Consider the following 25142-nt stretch of genomic DNA (forward strand, 5'->3'; position numbering starts at 1 on the left):
CTAAATTTCTCAGCCGATACCGATAACCGATTATTCAAAGTGATATTGGCCGATACCGATAAACGGTAGTTCTGTCTTTTATACATTCTTCTAAATTAATAAAAATTAATTCTACAATTCTGAAGGAAATGCAAATAAAAACGTTATTCTCTCCATTTCAACAAGTTGTTTCACAGTAACTGGTCTCATAAACAGAAAACACATTACTCACATTAACATTAACACATGAACTCAATTCTGAAGATTAAAGTAAGATTTCTTAACTTATTGAATGTTATTAATTCATATTAACAGAATTAAGTGATTGAATTATTAAAAAAACATCCTGTAAGGCTCACATTCACTCACCACAAACAAAAGCATTTCTACTTCATCACTGAACATCAAACTGGTAATATATAAGCCTAATATAAACCTTTTTTTATGCTATTAAGTCATATTAACATTAACTGCATATGAAAGATACTACTCTACAAATACATTTTTCTGTGCAATATATACTACTTTTTTGTCACTCATCTTTATCTAAATCTTTCAGCGGTGTACTGGCGCTTTAATTCAGCACGAGCAGCGCGTGAGTAGTGCGGAGGAAAAATCTGACTCATCGCCGGAACTCCTGCTTCACTGCAGCTCACTTCCGGTGTAAAATTACAATCTGCAGATACCGATTATTGGCCGATACAGTGGTGTATCTCTAGTATATATTCATATTTGTATTCATCTGTACATACATTGAAGTGTTCATAGTGTACATATTACCATTATTATTATTTGTAATACTAAAATATAAATTCTATTCCATTGAATGTGTATTCTTTCTTATCTATTTTTTGTGTAATTGAGCTCCTGTAACGAGGGAATTTCTCCAGTATGGGATCAATAAAGTTTTGATCTTATCTTTCATTGATGTTGTGCAAACCACCACAACAAACCTGTATCTCTTTTTTAAACAATAGTAAATAATAGCATTTTAAATCACAAATCGCAATTTTGATCAGTAAAATCTCTAAGATTTTTTTTCCCAAATCGTGCAGCACTAATGTCCATACCAAACGCTACAAAACTTCAAGTTTGATTTCATGAGGGTGAGATATATATATATATATATATATATATATATATATATATATATATATATATATATATATATATATATATATATATAGATAGATATATAGATATATAGATCCCTGTCGCCCTCTGGAGGAATTCTCTCGAATTGCACTCCCTCTCATTTGTCTTTGAGTAACGTATCCCATGATGCATTGCTCTTCCAACGGCTTCAGTCAATTCAAGTAGCAGCCCACCGCCGGTGTGTTTCGGCGTGAATGTGTGCGTTCTCCAGTTGTTATTGAGCTGCTTTTCAGGGACCTGTTGGGTTGCGTAACGAACCGGATCACGAGCCGATCCGGACCGGTTGGTAAAAGCGGTCGAAGAGCCGAGTTTTGGCCTCATGCTTCGGGATGTTTTCCGGCCTGTAACGGGAAGCAGAAGGTTTAGGCGCCAGAATCGTAGCTTGACTGAATCGGACAACCAGCAAGCACAACAAACACGGGTGAAAATAAAGAAAAATTCCGTTGAATGGATTTGGATTCTGGACGAAACGAATCAGGGGCGATGGGAGAATCGATACAGCCGGCCACACCGAGTCGCCACGAGAAAAGCCTTGGATTATTAACCACCAAGTTTGTCACCCTGCTGCAAGAAGCCAAGGATGGAGTGCTGGACCTTAAAGCTGTAAGCGTGACGTGAGCTAGCTAGCTAGCTAGCACGCTTGCTAAATCACTAATTAGCACGCTCACTAACTTACTACCTAAATACATTTAGTATCTTACTTTACTCTGACTAAGTTCTTTATCGTTATCGTTTTCAGCATAGTGTGGTCGAAATATTATTTGCGTAACGTATTTTGTTTTAACCTGTACCCAAACGTCACGGTTTAAAAAAACAAAACAAAAAAACTTTTTTTAGGCTGCGTTCTAAACTTCTGCGTGTTCCCGCGATACGTGCTCCTCGTAGGCTACACAGGAATGGCGCGTGCCCTCTTATGTAGTGCCCTATATGCATGATGTGAAGCCATTTGAGATTCAGCCTGAAAGTTTGGTCGCTTGATCGAGATAGATGGCCTAAAAGTTTGAAATAAAAAGTAATTTGATTAAAAAAATCTAAAAAAAAAAAAAAAAAGCCACAAGTTTTCGCAAAAATGTTATAAAATTGAATAGTTAAATAAAATAATTAAATAGAAAACACTTTAGTTTGTCATTCAGCGAGCGTTACTATTTTTCTTATTTTTTTTTAAAACTTTCACAGAAGGCTTGGGAAATATATATAATTCTCCAATAATTCTTGAAATTTCTTTCAAGAGAAGGATAATAAAAACCTTCTTAGTTAGAGCTTTATAAAAAAAATATGTAACGTGATCACGCATGCGCACTTTGAAAGAGGGTTTTTTGTTTTTTTTTTGTTTTTTTTAAATGGCGGCGTGTTTTCGAAAATCTGCATTTAACAGAGAAAATAAAATCGCAGCTATGACAGCTTTGGAGTAGCTTATAGAAGATCCTGATCATTATGATATCATGAAGTGCAGACCCTCTGCCTGTCCTTCACACACACCACAGAAAAGTGTGTGTGGGGGAATGCTTATACGCCTCAAACAGGCATCAGGTGTCATTTATCTTGTTTTATTTTCTCATGTGTGTAGAAATACTCAGAGGGTCAGCTTTCACACCTATTAGTCAGTTTGTCAAGCGTGTGTCACAGCGAAATTCTTCCCATTGGTTTTATTTCACACTTTACAACCACAAAAAGGTGGTTGAGGAACATGTAGGGCTCAAAATGTAGTCGTAAAACTCTTTCACTCAGAGTAAGGGCGAAACATTGGCAAGAGTGGGTAGAAATCGCATAAATCTCTCGTTATGATTGTCGGTTCAAGTCCCCAGAACATGTCAGGTGTGTGTAGCTCTGCAGCTCTGTCCTTTGGCTCAGTTTCGTAGTTCAAGTGGCTTAGTCATTTCAACCATATACAGCTGGTAGAATACACAACGTTCCTCCAGGACCATGGTACTACATAAAACAACACACTAACCAAATGAGACAACAGGAATTAATAAGATCTACACATTTTTACATAACATGCACGTTCAAACGTGTGCTAGCAGGACAGGACAGTACTACTAAAACAGGACAATGAGCATAGTAAGTGACAGTGTGTGCCGACCAGTACACAGTTTTAGTGTGAAAGTGACCGATGTAATAGGTAGTGCTAAAGATAGGTGCCAAAGTGTAACAATATAATTTAACACACAATTGTGCTGCAACACAAAACATACACATCATGTTTGGATCACCTCTGGCGGGCCGGAGTAAAACATTGCTGAACTTCATTACAAAAATTAGCGGTCCTGGCTGTACCATGAAAGTGTACTGTACTTCTTAAAAATGAAATAGATGATATATAAATTCTAATGTATTAACTATTAATAGGTATTTAAAATAAATAAGTGATCCATCCAAACTGAATGAAAAAGTAACGGTCCAAATAACAAAAATCACTTCAAAGAAAACAACTAAATTTGTCAGTTTTTATTTTGCGTCTAGTGGCCACTCTCATGCTGTATAATGACAGTGGACCCTTCTCCTCAGTCACTCCCACATCAGACGCGACCGGGAAAAACTGTTTTTTTTTGTTTAGTTTTTTCCCCCTTCACCCAGATAACCGATAATTAACGTTATTCTGTAAATATTAGAGGTCGACCGATTTACAGATCAGTCGGTCAACCTCTAATATTTACGGATAAAACGTTATTGAAATGATTTCGAGATCTTAAACGGATGATTGTGAATAAGTAACAAATACAAAAAAGACAAAACATTTCTTGCGGTGGAGCTGTTTGAACGTTCTGTCAATCTGTTTCAAAATATCTGTTCTTTTTCTTAAAAACACTCGTCTCCTTCTTGACTCACAAGCAGTGGTTCTGTGCTTCTTTCTACAACCGCAGAGCGAGAACAGCTGGAAAAATGACAACATGCAACGGTCTTCTATTATAATTACGACTTCAGTTACTCATTAGCACTGTGTTTTTCTGCAGATTGACTGAACATAAAGGGAATGGTCTTTTTTATATATATATATATATATATATATATATATATATATATATATATATATATATATATATCTCACGAGGACTTGTTTTGTTTTTTTTCTTCACGTTCTGATGTGTATTATTGTTTGTTCACGCTCTTTCTCCCCAGGCTGCTGATACGCTGGCCGTACGGCAGAAACGGCGGATATACGACATCACCAATGTTCTCGAGGGCATCGGGCTGATTGAGAAGAAATCAAAGAACAGCATACAGTGGAAGTGAGTGAGGCTCGTTCCCAGTGGAACTTGACCACAAATAAAAGCTTTTGTAAGGAATAAAAAGCAGTGTGTCGTGCTGTTATAAGAAAATAATAAACAGCAGGGTCGGGGGTGAAGTGGAATTACAGTTATGACTCAGAAGTTGATTATTTTCTAATATCATGCTCTGAAGTGTTTATTCTGCTTATACCAGGAAAATCTGTAGAAAGATTTACCGATTACAATTTTTATTAAAGAACACCACATCATACATTTTTGTCCGTTTATAGATGCATTAAATGTTGTGGAGCATCTGTGAAACAAGTTACTACCTGATCTCACTTATATGTTATAGCAGCTATAATGTGGACAGCTGTGGTTCAGGTGGTAGAGAGGATTTTCCACTAATTGTAGGGTTGGCGGTTTGATTCCTGGGCCACATGACTCCACATGCCGAAGTGTCCTTGGGCAAGACACTGAACCCCAAGTTGCTCCCAATGGCAAGTTAGCGCCTTGCATGCAGCTCTGCTACCATTGGTGTGTGAGTGTGTGTGGATAAAAGCGCTTGGATAAAAGCGCTATATAAGTGCGCCATTTACCTCGTTCCCTCACCAGCCTCTCTCTTTCTCTCTCTCTTTCTCTCTCTCTCTCTCTCTCTCTCTCGAAGTTAGTAAGACAGAAAAGTCACAGCTTGTCTTGTTACCAAGAAAGATTTTCCTGTGTCCGAAAACTTTGACTGTTACAAAGTGCTTACACTTGACTCCTTCCATAAACTTTTCATAAACATCTCCTCACAGAAAACTTCGTCGTGTCAACAATAACACGTTTTAAAATCTTGATTACGTGGAGCGTTTGCCATGCAAGTTCCTGTGTCAGTTGTACTATGGAAGCGATAGCGTATTAGAACGAGCGTATTAATATAGAGATGGGATTTGCAGCTGCGCTACTGTCAGAGCTGCTGTTATAGAAAATCAGTTGACACCTTCTGACCAGTCAGAAAGGAGAATTAGCCAGTTCTGTGGATTTTCAATTTAATATAATTTTGGTTTGACTTAAAATCAATACTGATTTACCACAGATCTTGCTGATTTTGTGTGTGTGTAGAGGTGTAGGTCCTGGCTGCAACACACGAGAGATTGCTGATAAGCTGATAGATCTGAAGCTGGAGCTGGAAGATCTGGACAGAAGAGAACATGAGCTGGACCAGCAGAGGATCTGGGTGCAGCAGAGCATAAAAAATGTGACTGACGACTCACAGAACAGCCCATATCCTTCCCTTGTGTTTTCCTCCATCATGGAGATCAGTGGCTTTCTCGTCTCTCCTGTCGTTAAAACGCACTCTGTCTTACTTGCACCTGGTTTTATCAGGCGTCTTTAGGAGAGGTAGTCAAAGCCAAATTCTTAACCTTTTCATGCATAAACTCTTTATATTTCCAGATATATATCCAGATTATTTTATATTTTCTGTCTCTCTCTCTCTCTTTATTTTATTTTATTTTTTTAATACTTAAAATGGCATGATGTATGAGTTTTGATTCTGTCTAAATATTACCTGATTTAAAACCAAACAATAACATTTTTCAAAATGTCCAAAATGGTAACATTCAGGTCTAAACTATGTTGAAAACAAATATTTTAGAAAATATCATTTTATTTATTGTTTATTAGTTTTCATTATAACAACCTCAAAAATCAGTGTACACTGCAAACATCAGCATCAAAGAAAAATAAAAATTCTCGTTAAAATGGAAAGAAAAAAGACAAAATTATACAGAGGGCTGAAATTCAAAAACGAGTATTTGAGAACATGGATATAGACATTGGTTCAAAGGGTTCATGACGGGTCCAAGAAAAAGAAAATATAAATTCTGAACGTGGATAATGTGCACAGTTTAGGACTGTTGTGTGAGACCGGGGGGGGACTTCCCCAAAACAGTAGTTTAAAAACAAACCAAAAAAAAAACCAACAACTGCTTTTTAAAAAACTCACTTGAGTCCGGCACAATATTATATATTTTTTATGTAATGCAGAAAGCTGGTAAATATTGACAGACAAATGGTCTAGAGAGCTGTAGAGGTTTCGGTTCATTTACAGTAATGCTCTCGAGGGATTTAGGGGTTAAGTCAAAGTGCAATTTCTCATCTAAAAAAATCCTCTGGTAAAGGTTGAGTCATGGCTACAAATTCTCGACTCTGGGTAAAGAACGAAATGCATAGAAAATAAATAAATAAAAGAACAGCAATAAATTTACTTAGTGTGAAAGTAAAAGTAGCAGGAAGAAAAGTAATCGCTCTTCGACTCGCACACTGGCCTCGTTTATCGTTATTACGTATAATTGGTGAGTTACTGCGGCTTTATATATGGATTACATTCACTTGTTTGCTTGCACACTGTGAAACTTGGTGTTATATTAATAAGTCTTCTTTTTGGCCAGACTGCTTTTCATGTGGTTTTTTTTTTTTTTTTTTTTTAAAGTGGTAAAAAAAAAAACAGCTTATGCTAGGCACACACTGTAACCATGGCAACACTCTTAACCACTCCTGGCTAACTAACTAGTCTAACTTAGATTTGTTATCACTAATGCAATGTAAAGTGTACAAATGTAATGCAGATTCTGCAAGACGATGATGATGAGGTTGATTGCCTTCGCTGCAGCTTTGAAGCTTCAAACGCAGCCACAACACAGCTGGAACATTGGCAGTGAATTATTCTTGATTCCACATGCCATACAGCTCCTCATTCGATCAATAAAAACCAGCACCAGCATTTTGTCATCCATGTTTGTTCTTCCTCGCTTGCCCCCAATTTTTGCATTTGTTGCGTCCTTAACAAGACATACTCTGGCCTACGTGACGCATCAAGATCTCTGCAACTGCTTTAAGGGTAAGTCCTTTCTCTTGAAAAATTTCTTGTTGTGATCTTCATTCAGGCCCTGGTTAACTTAGGATGAGTCACACTTTTAGCTTGTGCTATCCTTTTAACATTAACATTTTCTGCCTCTAGGTGACACTCTGCTAGCGATCCGAGCGCCTTCAGGCACACAGCTGGAGGTGCCGATACCAGAGTCTGTAAGTGCGGGTCTTCTTTTCCCTCACACCACTTTGGTTTCACTTTGAGGCACGTCTCCCTAACCCACGTCCCTCGTGTGCTGCTCAGTGCATCATCGCCAAGTTTCTAAGCCGTATGTGAACCAGCAGGTGGGCAGATTGCCTAATGTGGTTTACTATAGCCAAGTTTTTGGTGTGGATCCACAAAATAGTGAGGAAAATGTGCGTTCGTGAAATGTTCAGTATGTTTACATATTGTAAAAATATCACAGTAGTGATTGACTGTTTAAAAACGGGTGAAAATGAAACGTGTCGTTAAAAAAACAAAACAAGAAAAGCTCAGGTCAACAGTGACATCGTAAGGCATTATGAAACCGGAATATCCCTGGTGTCTCCTCTGCTCATTCAGTTGCTGATATTTTCCTGGTAGTAACACATTACGTTACTGTTTTAGGTTGTAAACGGACAAAAGAAGTACCAGATCCACTTAAAAAGTTCCTCGGGCCCTATCGATGTTCTTCTGGTGAATAAGGACCCGGCCAGCGCCTCTCCGGTCGTGTTACCTGTTCCCCCTCCGGAAGACATGCTCCAGAGTCTCCCAGCCTCCTCGGTTTCTGCTCCATCTGCTCCTGTCGCTGCCCCTACCGCCAAACCTGCAGGCAACAGTACAACAAGTACAGCTGTTAATAACCAGAGGCCTGCAAACACGACTGCTGCACCCGCTACAGGTTTCACACCAAGCTCTACAGATCTCTCTCTCTCTCTCTCCCCCTCTCTCTCCCTCTCTCTCCCCCCTCTGTCAATCACAGTTGTACTATCCAATCACTGGCATGTCTAAGCTCATGTATGCAGAAGATGGCCGATCACGCTTTAGTCCGAGCATGTCACACTGCCCCGTAACACATGAAGCTTGAAAAGATGCGATTCACATGTCTCGGAGGAAGCATGAGATAATAATAAATGAGTGTGCGATATAATAAATCCTGAAATAATTGCGATAAATGATATTGTAATTTTAAGACCATTTTATTCCACCTGATATGATAGTATATGATGATATAATAACATTATAATGCGATTACAAGAGCAAGGGACTTTTAATTCTTAAGAATATTCAGGACGCGTTTGAGGGAGTTCATTATGCCGCTAGTAAAGCGTCTTCAGTTCACCGCTTTTCATTCACTGTTCAGCTTCAGCTCATGCAGTGGCTCAATCCCTGACATTACTGACTACGGCGGGGTTATTTGAAACACCAGGACTATTCTTTCTAGATTTTTCTTCTTGGGAAAAAAAACATTGTTAGTGCGTTGTTAATATCTTGCGTAATTTTTTTTTCACGATGATAAGATGGTACACATCTTACATTCGAATGCACAAAGTTTTTGCATTCGAATGTGCCTTTTTATCTTAAATTTGACAAACATTCGAAGTTCAAATTTTTATTTGACAGCACTCGAGCAGACGAGAAGACAGAAGCGGTGAACAAACACACATGTAAACGCAACGCGCAATATTGAGGTCAGCAAAAATGATCGAGGCCATGTCCATATATCGTACGATAAGTCGATAATGTAACTATCATGACAGGTCTTGCCTTCAGCTTGGAAGACTAGACTGTTCGAGGAGGCAAAATCAGAATTTGGGTGTTTGTTATGCCATATGTCGCCATGAACTCAGTAAAACAAATATGAAAAAGAAAAGCTATAAACAACTGGCAATATTTTGATGCCGAGAGCAGTGCTGCTGTTGTACATCTGGAAAGAAAAATTGTTTTGTGGGCCAGCATTATTCACTTTCTTGTGAAAAGAATAAAATGGCAATATATTTCCAATAATGTCCAGGACAACATTACTAACAGTCTTAAAAGGCAGTAGACTCCATTCAGGTGCCTCGGCTTCCTGGACTCGAGCACCTCCCTGTTTTTCTTAAATTGTCTCTCTCTTTGTTTTTTTCCTGTGACCGTTCTATGTTCTTAGCATGTGTATTTTTCTGTGTGACAGAAGCCCCCAGCACTGCCCCCTCAAACACACCGGCCAATCAGAATCCACTAGAGGAGAGCCAGCAACTTCAATCCTCAGCCTCGTTGGATAGCAGCTCGTCGCTTCCTGAGTCCTCGGCCGTCTTTGAACCAATCAAAGCGGACCCTTCAGAGTGTGAGTGTACATCCAGATTAAAAACTAAACTCTGCTTAGTGTTTATGTATTTGCTGAACTTTTTTTTTTCGCTAATCTAACTTTATTTATTTAATTTTGTTTGATTGTTTCACTTTTTAGTGCTGGATCTCCCTAAAGAACTTTCAGAAATGTTTGATCCTACTAAAGGTAAGACTGCTTTTTGTCTTAGCCTGATATGTCTTTTAAAAAAAAAAAAAAAAAAAAAAAAAAAAAAAAAAAAAAAAAAAAAAAAAAAAAGAGAGAAAGAAATAGTGTTGTGAGTTACTATATTTTCAGTGCACTCATCACTGTGTTTATGCTGCATTTGTGTCGTGGGGAAAGGTTCAGGAAGTCAGTGAAAATTCCGATTATTCCAACTGGAAAGCGTTCACACTTTGCTATTTAATTTACTTGATAAAAGTGACATTTACTACACATTAGCTACCATATGACGCTAATTCCCAAACTACGGGATCTCCATGTGAGGTAGCTTGACTTACAAATGGGGTCTCCTCTGTTTATTTTACAAATTAGTAATATAAATATTTAGGGCTGAAACTAACGATTATTTTCGTAATTAATTAATCAGGCTATTTTTTTTTTCTTTGATTAATCGGGAAAAAACATTCAATACTATTTTTAAAAGGTAAAATACACATTCTTTTACAAATATAAACTTCAGACTAAAACTTTACATTAATACACTTGTTTGTCCAATTTATATAATAAGTTTATATTATATAATAGTATTTATGCATTTTTTTTTTTATGGATTCACAACAAACCACAGATAATTAAATTACAGTCTTAATAATAAAAACTCACTTTCACTGCACCTTGTGGTTTCTGTTACTGCCTTTAGACATAATGGTTTACTTGTGTTTATTTTGATCGTAGCATTTTAATTGGACGTTACAGATCTCACTTCTGCTACACTGTGTATCACCATGTCTGCGAGTGAGGAGCAACGTGGTCTTGTTACTAATAGATCACTTCCGTTATAATAAATGGCAGAATTTACACTGCAATCACACAAATAATATAATAACAATAAACTGAACTTCTTAAGCAACTCGCACCAGTTTCCCCAACCCCTTGCACACAGTGAAGCATTTTGGATATGAACACAAGTTTGTGTTCATGCATCACTGTCGTGTGTCCATACTACACAAACTCCACTTTGTAAAGTTTGCAGGTTACCATGTTCTACACTATGTTGTATATAAAATGCCTCCCTGCCTTAGAGGACTTAGGTTGCACGCTTGTATTTTTATTTTTTATCCCCCCCCCCCCCCCCCCCCCACACACACACACACACACATTTTTTTTTAACCCCCCTGCCATCACTTGACGTTTATGTTTCCGTCTGATAGTGACTGAGGTCATGTTGGGCATAAAAGGTAATGTTGACTTTAGGTATTCTGCTAAAGCTAGTGGCGACACATTACGTGCGTTTGATGTCATGTGGATACGTCTGGGATACGGCTTATACTTCCGCTTAGTAAAAACTCGCTCGTGTTCTAGTTGAGACGATACTATCTTTGTAAAATTCATACGCTAGATGGCAGAGTGCATAGTGTACGTGTATAGTACGTCATTTGGCACAACCTTGCTCTGTACATGCCGATGCGTGTTTTCGGAAGAGAAGTAACACAATGAGTAGATGTGCCCCGTGCCACACGCGGACCAACTAATTGAGATTCATTGACAATGATTTTTAGAATCGATTACTATCAATTTTATCGATTAGTTGTTGCAGCTCTTTAAATGCTGAAATACACATTTAAATTAACGTTATTGTAGAGTCTTGTTCACTACCCTGACATGCTGCAGTAGCATAGTTAATATAGTTTAAGCTCTTGCCTCAGAACAAGTGTATAACATATTACATAAAAAAAAAAAAACTGTTTGGAAACCTACCTTCCTTTCTGGAATATGTTTGCATTTGGATTGGCCTCTTGTCAGTCATTTTATAGACACTCCCATAACACCCCTTCACTTCCTCATAAATCATCATGGGATGATCAAGAGATAATAACGTTGTAGCTCGGCTTTCGAGAGGTCGAATGTCCGAATGCGCTTGAAAGTGATGTCCTAACAGTCCTTGCTAATGGTAACTCTAGTTGAACCACATGGGAGGAAAAGGGGGCAGGCTCAATGAGTAAAAAAAAAAAAAAAAAAAAAAAAAAAAATCATTCAAATCTTATTCAACTCCACGTGTTTAACTGCTAGAGATCTATTTTTCACAAATCTTACCTAATGCACCTTTAAAATGTTTGAAGTCTGTAACTGCTATCTTAGTACAAGATGAGTGGTGTTTATTTCTGTTTCCTGTTTTGTCTGCAGAAATCATGAGTGCAGATCTACTGGAAGAGCTCATGTCATCAGAAGGTAAAGCTGGCCATAAACCAAGCCATCTGTACATAGTTTACTACTAATCATGAAGATGAGTTACTGAAGCTTCAAAGCTGTGAACGCTGCACTGAAGATGTGTGGACCATTTATGTGAAGTATTTTATATTTAAACAATAAAGTAGTACGTTAAAATCTCTCTTGTTCTGGAATTTAAGGAAATTTTTCTATGTTGATGCACTGAAGGGATGTGTATTTAGGAGATAGACAAAAAAAAGTGTATTGCTCTCGTTACTGTCGAGTGTTTCACCTATGATTTCCAGTTAAACTCTTATGCCTTTAAAAAATGGCAAACCGATTGGGATCAGTGCAGTACAAATAATCTTCACAAAATCAACCCTGTTGTTAGTAGACCACTACTACTTGGATAATCGCTGGGACCATGTTGTCTACACCCGTTCGCGAATAAGCCACTCCAGACTCACTCACAAGTTTCTGTTAACGGGTAAAGATCCTCCTTTATGCCTCTTATGCCAAAGTCCAATATCTCTGAGGCATACTTTAATGGACCATTAGGGTTTCAACACCGTCCTTTAATGGACCGTTATGGGCTTGTTGTTTTTTTTTCTTTCCCCCGGTTGAATTGATATGAAAAGATTTTTATAATATAGCCCTGGTAGCTCACATGGCATTAAATCACAAAGTTTTCTTCTCACAAGCATGAATCAGTCAGTTTCCTCTCTCTCTAGCTCGATCTCTATCCATCCATCCATCCATCCACCACAAATTGTGCACATTTCCTGAAGGCCTTCCTGAATTTTCCATTCAATGGAAATAGTCAATCATCTGATGAGTGACTAAAAACGAAACAGGGTCGATTAATAACGGGCAGTTTTTAGTCTTTGTCTCCATGCAATTTCCACAGTGAACCTAAATTAACTGGAGACACATGATAAGTTACTTTTATAAAAAAATTTTTAAACATGCCTTAGTTTATATTGAATACAGATGACTGAAAGGGATCCTCCTCTTCTCCTCCATCAGTCCATCCATCCTGTCATCAACCCATTACAAAATATTTCATACACTAGTTTTAAAAAGAATGTATCTTTTGAAGGTCAAACATTTTAGGGGATATTATCTCCTATTGCCCATTAAGCTGTTTGGTGTTTTTAAAGAAAAAAAATTAATAAATCATTACATACCTAGTAATAATGAGATTTCTTTATCTATGTATTTAAGTTTTTATTTATTTAGATGTACAAATGTATTTTTTAAAAATAAATTGTTCTTTTTTGAGTGAATTTATTTACAAATGATGAATAAATATATATATTTTTACATGTTCTATTGATGTTTTAGTATTATTATTATTATGATTAATTATATTATTATTATTATAATTCTACCCTGGGTACCTTCAAGGATAAGCATTTGAAATATCCAAGCCCCTCTTTCTCACTCTCTTCCTTTCTCTTTTCTAGTTTTCTCTCCACTCCTCCGCCTCTCACCACCTCCCGGCGACCACGACTACATCTATAATCTGGACGAGACAGAGGGCCTGTGTGACCTTTTTGACGTCCCTATTGCCAACCTTTGACCTCCATACGCACGTGATGAGAGTAGTACCTGTATTTAACAAAAGAAGCCCGCCTTTTTTATTTAAAAGGTTCGGCTGCGTTTCATATCCATGTGAATAAGCTGATTTTATGTGTGTATATATAGAGTTGTACGTTTTTATGTTTTGTTTCTCTTTTTGTAATATCCTCTACCCAAAGCTGCGATCTACTGAACAGTGGCACGGAACGTCCCCCTGCCTCGCTCTGTGCTTGACATTGCCGAAGCTTCGCCTATTTTTTATTTTAACAGCCGTGCTTTTTAAACACGTTTGAACCCAGCAACAGGATGAAAGACATTGTGTTGCTACTTTGGTCAAATACACAATCGGAAACACCAGCAGGAATACCAGCTCTAGTCCCTGACCTGTTTTGTTTTTGTTTGTTTTTTGGTTTTAAACTGTCCTCCTATTGGTTTATAGAAGTGGGTGTAAAGTTGCTTGCTTACACAACATTTGCTTTTATCACATGCACAGCTGTTTTCATCACGTTTGTCTTTCAAGCATTCTTAAAACATCTCCATATTATAAAAGTATGAGCGCTTGGCTGAGCACCACAGAGAGAGATGCACTAGATTTCAGGTTTGGTGTCAAATTTCCCAGCAAAAAGCATCGTTAGGAGCAGTTTGTAACTTTTAGAGCCATCTCATGCGGAGCTGATTTTTTCCATGAACAAATTTAACACAAACAAAACACAAGCTCTGTTAAATGGTACTAGTGCAAATCAGTTTTTATAAGGTATCTTTAAATTTATATGATTATTACTGGTCTGGAAACACCTTTGAACATTACAAGCTGCCATTAAAGGAAAAATCCACCCTGAACTTATCAGCATTTATAATTAACTTGATCATCACTGGCGTCTAAGCTTCTGTCGTTAACGTTGTCTGTTTTCCATTTGGTTAGCAGTTTCCTACATTACCCACAATTCTGATCGTGATGCCGTGGGATTTAGCCCTGTCGTCACCTCTAGATAAAGAGAATGATGCAGCAGCGCTTCAGACCTTGAGTCTGTTCAGCGCTCTCAGCTCAAACGAATCAGTTTCCAAAGCTTAAAACTTCTGCGATTTCTAGTCCAATGTTTGCTCCAGTGTCTCCGCTACTTCTAGGCTGGATTACTCATTAATATGATGTTTAAGGGGGCGGGAGAATGAGTGAGAAATGAAACTCTTGCTCTGTTGTTTCACCGATTGAGCAGCATCGTAACTGTGCCACTATCTTCTTTGAACTTCTCACAGGAACAAGAAGAATTAAATCAGGACTTGAATGTCTATGCACATCCCAGATATTTCAATATGAACACATTCAATGTGTGTTACGGTGGAGTTCTCCTTTGGCAACCGAAACGGGTCTGTGGTGCTTGTTCTGATGTTTTGGGACGTAGTGTTTTACAGCTTCAGTTTTCCGGCTTTACATTTACTTGTCACATATGCTTAAAGCAGTTGAACGTCAAGGGCCTTACTCAAAGACTCATCACCGTCTCAGCATTTCCTCTCACATCCTTTCGTTCGACTACTCCACTGTGGATTGAGATCGTTGGTCTTTTGTTTATTTGCTTCCCCCAAAACACACTATAAGCATATTTGTATATTCATTTAATTGTCACTTAACCGGACAGAACCTTATGCATTCATAACTAACTCCTGGTGTTAATGTATGTACATCAGAATGAGAATGTATAGCAACTGTGTAATTTAAGCTGTTAATTGTCCTCTGAAACATGTGCTTAACCCGTTTCTCCTTCTGTTATGTCCAGTTCTATAGTCCTGCCATCTGTTATTCATTTCCATGTATGTAAGCTATATATTTCCACTCATTGTAGCTGAAATACGTTTGCACTGTTTGTATATGAGCATGACTATGTAAAGAAGGAAATCTGCTCAGTACCACATCTACAGCTGTAAACAGTTTATTGCATCTTCTCTGGAACAGAACTGTTCCCTATTTTTAAAAAATGTATTTCTTTTAGCTGAAGGATATTTTTATGGTTGTACACCATCATTATTTTTGTACAGGCTAGAGAGTTCGACAGATTAATTATGGTATGCACAAAGCAGACTTGATTTCTCTGATGATAACATGGTCATCTCCATATTCGCACTTTAAGGCAGTACGATCACTTGGGTTTCATTCGTCCACTCCTTTCTGCTGGACGGAGAGCTTCATTTCAGTCCAGGGAAATGTTACAACCTTCACTCTTCTGTCTCAATGCCATCCATTGAGGTTCTTTGTAACGGAGTAGCCTGCCAGAATGGCTATCTGTGAAAGAAATAAATGACAACAGTTTTGTAACAGCGGTGTAGTTTAATGAGTTGGTGTGCACCAGGGTTTCAATCCTTTTCTTTCTTTCTTTTATTCAGCTGAGTGGTTCTCATTTTATAGCAGAATATGACTCAACCTGAAAACACACACACTCATACAGGGAAAAGTGGACTGAGAGGTTAACACTGCATTTTCAGAAAACGTAAGGAATAAAACATTAGAGGATATGCTGTCGTAGGAAAACGTGATGAAGTTACCACCCCTACGTACATTAGTTTTTCTTTTATTCCTCTTATATCACATCGCTTCACAATGTCAAGGATTAAATTTTTCTTGAAATCGTACTTTAAAATCTTTTTATAGGTCTGTTTAATGTTGTGGAATTTCCATGAAACAAGTTAGTTCTCATCGCTTGCTCTATAGAGATAGACAGGTAGAAACACCTTCATGAATGTAAATGCAGATGGTTTACTTCAAGATTACTCTGTTAAAAAAAAACAACTTTACTTTTGTAAGATTTGACTTTCCTAAAAAAAAAAAACAGCACTAAAATGTTTATTTATATCTATCTATCTATCTATCTATATATATATATATATATATATATATATATATATATATATATATATATATATATATATATATATATATGTATATGTATATGTATGTATGTATGTATGTAATATAAAAGCCTGGCCAGTTCTGATGGGGGATTAGCTTGTACCAGAAAGATTGGAAGAGTATGGAGAAGACAAGGAAGGGCTCATATTCCAAAGTACATCACATCATCTGTTAAACATGGTGGAGGAAGTGTTCTGGCATGGGCATATATGGCTGCCAATGTAACTCAGTCACTGGTGTTTATTGATGATGTGACTGCTGATAGAACTAGCAGGATGAATTCTGAAGCATATAGAGCTAAACTTTCTGCTCAGATTCAGTCAAATGCTGCAAACCTGATAGGACAACGTATCACGGTACAGATGGATAATCACCCAAAATGTACCGTGAAAGCAAACCAAGAGCTTCTTAAGGCAATGAAATGAAATGTTCTTAAATGTCCGATAACCTCAACCCAATTGAGCATGCTTTTCACTTACTGAAGGCAGAAAGACCCACAAACAAGCAGCAACTAAAGGCAGCTGCAGTAAAGGCCTGGCAAAGCATCTCAAAGGAGAAAGCTTTGAGGAAAATTAGGGATAAATTCACATATTTAAAATCTATCATGTGTTAAGTTTCTGTAAAGCTGCATTGAGACAATGTCCATTGTAAAAAGGGCTTTACAAATAAAATTGAATGAAAACTCAGCATTTAGCTGATTTAACCTCAGACAGGAACACTACAGCTGACTTCCTGTTTCTCAGAATATGTTTGCACTACATCAGATTTTCCCCGCTAAATATGGCATAGGTCAGTATTCGCAATGAACATTAGCATCACTAAAATACACATTACATAACGTTGCTAAAGTTTAGCATTTCAAACAAAAAAAGCCTGAAGCCAAAGCTAAATCTTCTATCTGAATTTGAGAGACTTTACTATTTCGATTCTGATGTTCTCCTGAGAAACTCTGAAATGGCTGAACAGTCCGGGCTACGTTCCAAACCGCACACTTCTATGTACTAAATACTACGCCAAAAAATAGTACACTGCCATTGGTTGCTAGTGGCGGCGTACTAATTTTGACATACTCTTTAGTACAGAAGTGTGCGGTTTGGAACGCAGCCCGGGTCTCCTTCCTTTAGCAGCGGGAGGGACGCTGTTCAACCCGGAACTGGGAATGTCGTCAAGGCGGAAGCTCAAATATATGACTACTTCCTCTAAGCGCGCACTTCATAGGGGCTTTAAAAACGATTCATGAGCCCTATCTAGTGCACTACGTGTTTAGTCAGAAGCCTTTTTGGAGTTGAAACCCAATTCTTAGGCTGAAACTTGAAATAACTGTTCTAACACGTACGAAGCGTTTTTTGCAGTCTGGGAAAGAAAATTATTTTTTAAAAAAGGACCAGGAGTTCTAATGTGCAAAGTTTTTGTCTGTCAGCAGGTAAGAAATACGTTTATACAAGTTTTAGCATCAATTTTTATTGAAGTTAACTCACTTCTGCTTGTTTCAGTTGTTTAACTTGTGCAGTCGGCTGAGTTTTACTCAAAACGATTAATAGCAAATGGATATAAATATTCTGGGTTTGTTTGATCCCGTATGATTTTTTTCCCAGTAGTTTTCAAAACTTCCCATGAAGAATGGGACAATGGCACAATTTACCAAGACCCCTGCTTAACATTATTGCATTTTCTTGCATGAACAGTACATGAAACAGCCTGTAATAGTGCTGTTATTTATTATTATTTATTATATTATATTATAGTAATAGAGTAGATCCTTAAAACGACATGATCTTTAGTTCCGGGTTTAATTTTCTAAACCATTTCCTACTTTGCTTGACTTGTTGATGAGCTAATTTGGCAGTTACAAGAAGTGTAGCATGTTCCTGCTTTATAATTATGTGAGATATATGTAATAAATAAATAGCACCAATCGACTCAAATTAATCTCAGTAGTCTAAGAGTAATTTAAAAAAAAAATTTTTTTTAACCTTCATACTTCAGTTCCAGCACCAAAGGAACACTCACCTGCTTCACAGGTGAGCCGGATCAGGTGTGTAGAGGAGCTAAGATAAAAAGATATGGATGTGAGAATTCAAAAAGTTTGCAATAATACACACAGAATGGTCTGAAGAAGCAAGAAATGAGGTTGGGTCGGACTTCTTTCAAGTCAAGTGGCTTTTATTGTCGTTTGTAACTACAGTGCGCTCCACTAATATTGGCACCCTTGTAAATATGAGCAAAGAAAGCTGTGAAAAATTTGTTATAAAAAAAAAAATCACAAAAATTCTCTGCTCTCAAGGATACAGGTTTATCAAAAAATAAATCTTTGTTAAATATAGATGTGCCACAATATTGGCACCCCTATGAATTCATATGAGAAAAATATATTTGAAGAGTATTCCCATTGATATTTTACATGTTTTTAGTACACCTAGGTGACTAGGAATAGGAAATTGTTCAACAATGACTTCCTGTTTTACAGGGGTATAAATATGAGGTAACACATAAATCAAATTCCCTTAGTCATTCATAACAATGGGTAAGACCAAGGAATATAGCTGTGATGTGCAGCAAAAGGTTGTTGAGCTTCACAAAATGGGAAGTGGCTTTAAGAAAATAGTACAAGCATTGAAAATGCCCATTTCCACCATCAGGGCAATAATTACGAAGTTCCAGTCAACTGGAAATGTTAAGAATCAACCTGGATTTAGATGTGTGAGTATATTGTCTCAACACACTGTGAAGAGGTTGGTTCGAGTGGCCAAGAATCTCCAAGGATCACAGCTGGAGAACTGCAGAAGTTAGTTGCGTCTTGGGGTCAGAAAGTCTCCAAAACTACAATCTGAAGTCACCTACATCACCACAAACTGTTAGGTTTTCAAGAAATAAGCCTCTACTCTCACCCGAAAACAAACTCAAGCATCTTCAGATTGCCAGACACTATTGGAACTTCAAATGGGATCGGGTTCTATGGTCAGATGAAACCAAAATAGAGCTTTTTGGTAATAAACACAGAGGTGGTTTTGCGCACACTGAGAGGTAGCCATATGGAAAAGTACCTCATGCTAATGGTTAAATATGGTGGAGGCTCTTTAATGTTTTTGCCTGTTTTTCTGCCAGAGGACCTGGACATTTTGTTAGGATACATGGCAGCATGGACTCTATCAAATATCAACCTGACTGACTCTGCCAGAAAGGTTCAAATGGGCCGTGGTCGGATCTTCCAGCAGGACAATGATCCAAAACACACATCAAAATCAACACAAAAATGGTTTACTGACCACAAAATCAAGGTCCTGCCATGGCCATCCCAGTCCCCATGGAAAACCTGTGGGGTGAACTGAAGAGGAGAGTCCACCAGCGTGGACCTCTAAATTTAAAGGATCTGGGGAGATTCTGTATGGAGGAACGGTCTCAGATACCTTGCCATGTATTCTCTAACCTCATCAGGCATTATAGGAGAAGACTCCAAACTGTTATCTTGGCAAGGGGAGGTAATACAAAGTATTGACTAAAAGAGTGCCAATAATTGTTGCATACATATATTTAACAATGATGTATTTTTGGGGGATAAACCTGTGTTTTGTTTGCAATTGTTGATATCCATAAGAGCAGAGTGTGTTTGTGAATTTTTTTGAACAAAAGATCAAAAGCTTAAACAATAAAGACAATTTTTGACAGCCTTCTGTGCTCATATTTACCAAGGATGCCAATATTAGTGTAGGGCACTGTATATACACGTTACACAGTGAGATGAAACAACCTTCCTCCAAGACCCACATGAAATAACACAGAATTACATGCGCCTGCACAGACCTACCCAGCCTGAACTAAATAAAGTCCACGGGTACAAACAGCACAAGACATTACACATTTACTAAAGACAGGACAATAGGCACATTAATAGTCTGAATAAAGTGCCATATGTAACAGGTTGTGTAAAACAGCTATAGCTCTATAATAATAAAATTCTGTAAATGTAAACATAACATACTGTGACACTGTGTATTTACTAGGATAAAAAGTGTTAGCAGCAAGACCGCAAGTAAGCCGGTACAGTATTTTGTGTACGGTGTTTAAGCAGCAATTTAAGAAAGAGCTGTGCAAAAATTGCAAAGGGAGTGGAATGTTTGTTCAGTTGGGTATGAGTGTGTGTGGGTTTGTCTTAGTCCAGATGCTGGGTATTAAGCAGTCCCTCCAGGATTGAGCAATTTTGAGATAGCAGAAATCAAGGAAACTGCAATATTCGGAGGAGCTTGCAATTTTTCAGAATTACTGCTGATTTTCCGCAGATTTGGGCTAAGACTTGTCATGTGACATCATCACAACATGCATTCAGCCAAAGCCCTCTTCGATTAACATGTGTCGACCATGAGTACAGATAAAAGGTCTCATTTACCAACAAACATCACTGTGAAAGACAGTGCAAAGCAGTTGTGTGCAATTGCAATTTTGCCAAATCAAGTAGTTTTCCTAAAAACAAAAAGTCCACAAATTGCCTCCCAAATTGTGAAAAAAAATGTAGCAAAATCAAGCATTTTTAGCCGCAACAATCACAAAAAAATCAGCAAAATCCTGTACGGACTGATTAAGGAGTCTGATGGCTTGGGGGAAGAAACCATTACACTGTTTGTCTGTGAGCAGCCGAATGCTTCAGTACGGTTTGCCAGAGAGCAGGCGGATGAAGAGTTTGTATGTGGTGTGTCTGGTCATCCACAATGCTGATGGAGGGAAAAGAGATCCTGACTGTTTTCTCAGCTGTCCTCACTAGCCGCTGCAGGTTCTTGCGATCCGAGACTTTCCAAACCAAGCAGTGACGCAGCTGCTCAGGATGTTCTCGAAAGTCCCTCTGTACAAAGTGTTGAAGATGATGGGTGGGAGATGGGATTTTCTCAGACTTTGCAGAAACTAGAGATGCTGCTGGGCTTTCTTGGCTATGGCGCTGGTGTTGAGGGAGCAGATGAGGTTTTCCGCCAGGTGAACACCGCGGAATTTGATCTCCATCGAGGAACCGTCAATGTTCAGAGTAATGTGGTCGCTCCGTGTTCTCCTGAAGTCAACAACCATCTCTTTTGTTTTGTCCACATTCAGAGACAGCTTGTTGGCTCTGCACCAGTCCGTTAGCCTCTCTCCTCTCTGTATGCTGACTCCTCATTCTTGCTGATGAGACCCACCACGGTCGTGTCATCGGCAGACGTGGTTATGTGATTCGAGATGTACATCGCTGCACAGTCATGTCAGTGCAGACTGTAGACTCAAGCAGCCCAGACTATCAATTAGTGACCATCACATCGGGTTTTTATCACACACAGTGGCCCGCCTTCTGCTAGATTGGATCTTGATTTGCTGACACGTCCATATCACGTCATCAACAGTGATTGAGATGGCGCATGTGATATGCTGAACGTGAACGAAGTGAATTATTTACTTCATAAGATTGCCTTTGGAGGAGAAACTAAATATAGCTAGACTAAGCACACATTGTCCAATGTCCCAATGCTAAAATTGCACACGATGACAGATGACACTGTGTTTTGGTTTGTTTATGTTTAGCATGTTTCGTTTTCAGAGACAATTAAATAAAATCCTGTGAAATTCCAAATAATGAAATAATCTACCCTAGAATGGTGTGGAATACCCACAAAGCATTTTTCTACAAGAAATAGAGTAGGGCACCATTCCAGGCACAAGGAAGGATGTGGGATTTCAGGAGTCGTTTTTCAGGTTTGAGTTAGAAAATTTGCAATACTTGTGGTGCCCCACATAGTGAACGCTGCCTGTGCCGAAGTGTCCTGTAGGTGCTCTGTATCCTCAAGGCTTCATCATGGGGAGGCTGATATACTACAATGCATTGTGGGACTTCAGAAGACAGGTGGATACCCACTTCCTGTTCCCTAAAATACATCATTTAATCCCTCAACAGTGTGGAGTAGGATTTCTACATGGCTACAATTTGCGAAACATCACTTTAGTGCTGGATGATATAATATTGATGTAATATTGGGAATATTATTGGGATCGGTTTTGTCTCAGTCCAGTTTCAAGATGTATTTTCTGGATCATCATTATTCTTATAACAATTACATACTGTGAATATACTCTACATGGCCACAAGTATGTGGACACCCCAACTAATTCTGGTGTTTCAGCCATACCCATTGCCACATAAAATCATATCAGCCATATAGCCATGTAATCTCCATACAGAATGGTTTGTACTGAAGAACTCAGTGACTTTAAACATGGCACTGACACAGGATGCCACCTTTGCCACCTGTCAGTTGGTGCACTCTAATTGCTATTATTGTGAAAAGGAAGTATCTAGGGGTAACATCAGCTCAGATATGAAGCGGTAGACCACACAATCTCACAGAGCTGAAGTGTGGAGTGCATAAAAATCACCTATCTGATGCATCGCTCATTACAGAGTTCCAGACTGCCTCTGGAAGCAACATCAGTACAAGTTCTCTATGTTGGGAGCTTCATGAAATAGGTTTCCATGGCTGAGCAGCTGCACACAAGCATATGTGCACTATGCGCAATGCCACTCGCCGGCTGCAGTGGTGTAAAGCGCCGCCAATGGAGCAGTGGAAAAATGTTCTCTAGAGTGATCTTTCATGCGTCACATCTGGTAGTCTGATGGATGAATCTGGGCTTGGTGGATACCCGGAGAACGCTACCTACCATAATGCAGAGTTCCAACAGTAGTTTGGTCGAGTAGGGTGGAGGGTTTGATATTTTTGTGATATCGGCCACCTCTACTTCAAAATTAGTGCACTATATAGTAGTGATGAGTCTGTTTTTGTGAATTTCTGAGATGGCTCTTTTTTTCCCTTTTGTACATAAAGGATATTTCAGTGCTCACTTATCATTTATTTATTTACATTCATTCATCAGCAGACAGCTTAACTTCTTCCTTAGAAACCTCTTTTTGACATCCAAGCTGCATGTGTTTGAATCTCAACTGTTTGTAGGGGATGGGAAGCGATCCTTTATCAGGATAAATGGAAATAAATCTCCTTAATGATCCAAACTACAGCGGAACAACAACAATGCGGCCTTTGTTAATGATTTGTGGTGACTTGATGATTTAGGCCAACAATTATTTAATTACATTTGATAAAATGCAGTTTGAACATGCAATTTCAGCCAACAAAGAACAATCGCTGGCAACAATATCACAAACTGCCCCTTTTAGACGGACTTGGGAACGAGCCGTTTAGGAGCTGAAAGTGTCGACTCTTATTGGTGAGCTGAATCAATGAAAATAGACAGATTTTTCCATTACTGCTAGTGAATAAGGCACAGTTATATACTGCAGCATAACCTGCTGCAATGCACTGTGGGATTTCAGGAGAAAGCTGGATTTATAAAATGGCAGAATTCCATAATTAGTGAACATGCATTAGTGTGGCATACAGTGGCCTCAGGTAGATCGTTGGGCCACAGATTCTGAGATGAATGTACATAACTGGGGCATAGAAAAGACATGAGCTGTGTGTGTGTGTTTAGGGGGAGGTCGTATGCAGGCTGCTGGTCTTTAGTCCACATGCACACACTTAGTAGATGCAAAACCACACTTCTGTGGCTTCAGTGGGGTCAGATGTTACAGTGAACATGTGACTAACACAGCTCTGCATTTGGACCAACACTTCTTTCTTTCTTTCTTTCTTTCTTTCTTTCTTTCTGTGTCACTTTCTCAATGTCTTTCTTGTTCCCTCTCTCTCTTTCTGTCTCCTCTCTCCCTCTCTCTCATTTGATCTTTCTGTCCCTCTGTTTCTGTCCCTCTGTTTCTGTCCCTCTGTTTCTGTCTCTCTGTTTCTGTTTCTGTTTGTCTATCTCTCTCTCTGTGTAGTGTGTGTGTGTGTGTGGCAGATGTGGGTGTGTGGATGGATGGATTTGGGTTGATGAGTGTGTCTGGGAGCATGCAGGAACATGATTGGAATGACGTGGAATGAGGCCTGAGAAACATCAATTCATGGCCCTGAGTCTCTCCTTCGCTCGCTCGCTCTCTCTCTCTCTCTCTCTCTCTCTCTCTCTCTCTCTCTCTCTCTCTCTCAGTGCAGTTAAACAGCTAAATATCTAAATCTCAGGAGAACTGCAAAGCTGATTAATGTGTTTTTTTTTCCCTGGTTTGTTTCCGCTCCAGTGTTGGCTTTACTCTTCCTCGCTGTGTGTATACTGGGTTTGGTGGCCGAGGTGAGAATATACCTGGCTGTTCATCTGTTTTTCTCATATCTGCTCTCAGGAGCCAAATCAGTCGACCTCTAGGCATATAATTAATAATTGTATAATTATTTTGTAGTAGTCTTATCAACAAGAAATATTAGATAAATGCCTGTATATAAAATGTGTGTAACTCACTATGGCTAAAAAATATCTGAAATGTAAATGTTTGAGATGTCAGTATATGTGACTGGTTACGGCCACGGCAGTAGTTGCTGAGGTGAAATACAGTCGTTACCACACACACGCAAGCACAAGCACACAAGCACAAGCACGCAAGCACAAGCACGCAAGCACACATTTCCTTCTTTAATGGGAGTCTCAGAGAGAACAGCGAGTCTGGAGCTGCGTGTTACTCGTCCCGTTTTCACACATGGAAACACTCTGGTCTGTCAAACAATTCAACTGGAGCTTCTGTTGATTAAAAACCACAGCGATGTGTGTTTGCGAATGGGAGAGCTTGTATGCCATATACAGTATCTCCTATACAGGTGTATAGGTTTACCATTGACATATTTCTGATAAGCTGAGCTCACA

General features: G+C 38.6%; 2 protein-coding genes across 4 annotated transcripts in view; both read left to right on the forward strand.

Annotated features, from left to right (window-relative positions):
• Window positions 1-1254: 1254 nt before the first annotated feature.
• On the forward strand, window positions 1255-15803 carry e2f4 (E2F transcription factor 4). The gene is made up of 10 exons (XM_017474257.3): window positions 1255-1737; window positions 4255-4364; window positions 5448-5609; window positions 7184-7227; window positions 7348-7412; window positions 7846-8119; window positions 9392-9544; window positions 9665-9712; window positions 11891-11935; window positions 13381-15803. The coding sequence occupies exons 1-10, from the start codon at window positions 1582-1584 to the stop codon at window positions 13494-13496; spliced, it is 1173 nt and encodes a 390-aa protein (XP_017329746.1). The 5' UTR covers window positions 1255-1581; the 3' UTR covers window positions 13497-15803.
• Window positions 15804-17659: 1856 nt separating this feature from the next.
• elmo3 (engulfment and cell motility 3) overlaps window positions 17660-25142 on the forward strand; it is a 38766-nt gene continuing 31283 nt past the window's right edge. Inside the window, exons 1-2 of one of the 3 annotated variants that reach the window (XM_053682430.1) lie at window positions 17667-17817; window positions 24529-24578. In XM_053682430.1, the coding sequence (XP_053538405.1) occupies window positions 17791-17817; window positions 24529-24578 (77 nt within the window). In that variant the 5' untranslated portion in view covers window positions 17667-17790. Of the gene's footprint in view, window positions 17818-24528; window positions 24579-25142 lie in introns of all 3 variants that reach the window. The other 2 variants (XM_017474255.3, XM_017474256.3) reach the window with 2 other exon arrangements.

This window comes from Ictalurus punctatus, chromosome 8, assembly GCF_001660625.3.
Source record: "Ictalurus punctatus breed USDA103 chromosome 8, Coco_2.0, whole genome shotgun sequence".
NCBI classification, from domain to species: Eukaryota; Metazoa; Chordata; class Actinopteri; order Siluriformes; family Ictaluridae; genus Ictalurus; species Ictalurus punctatus.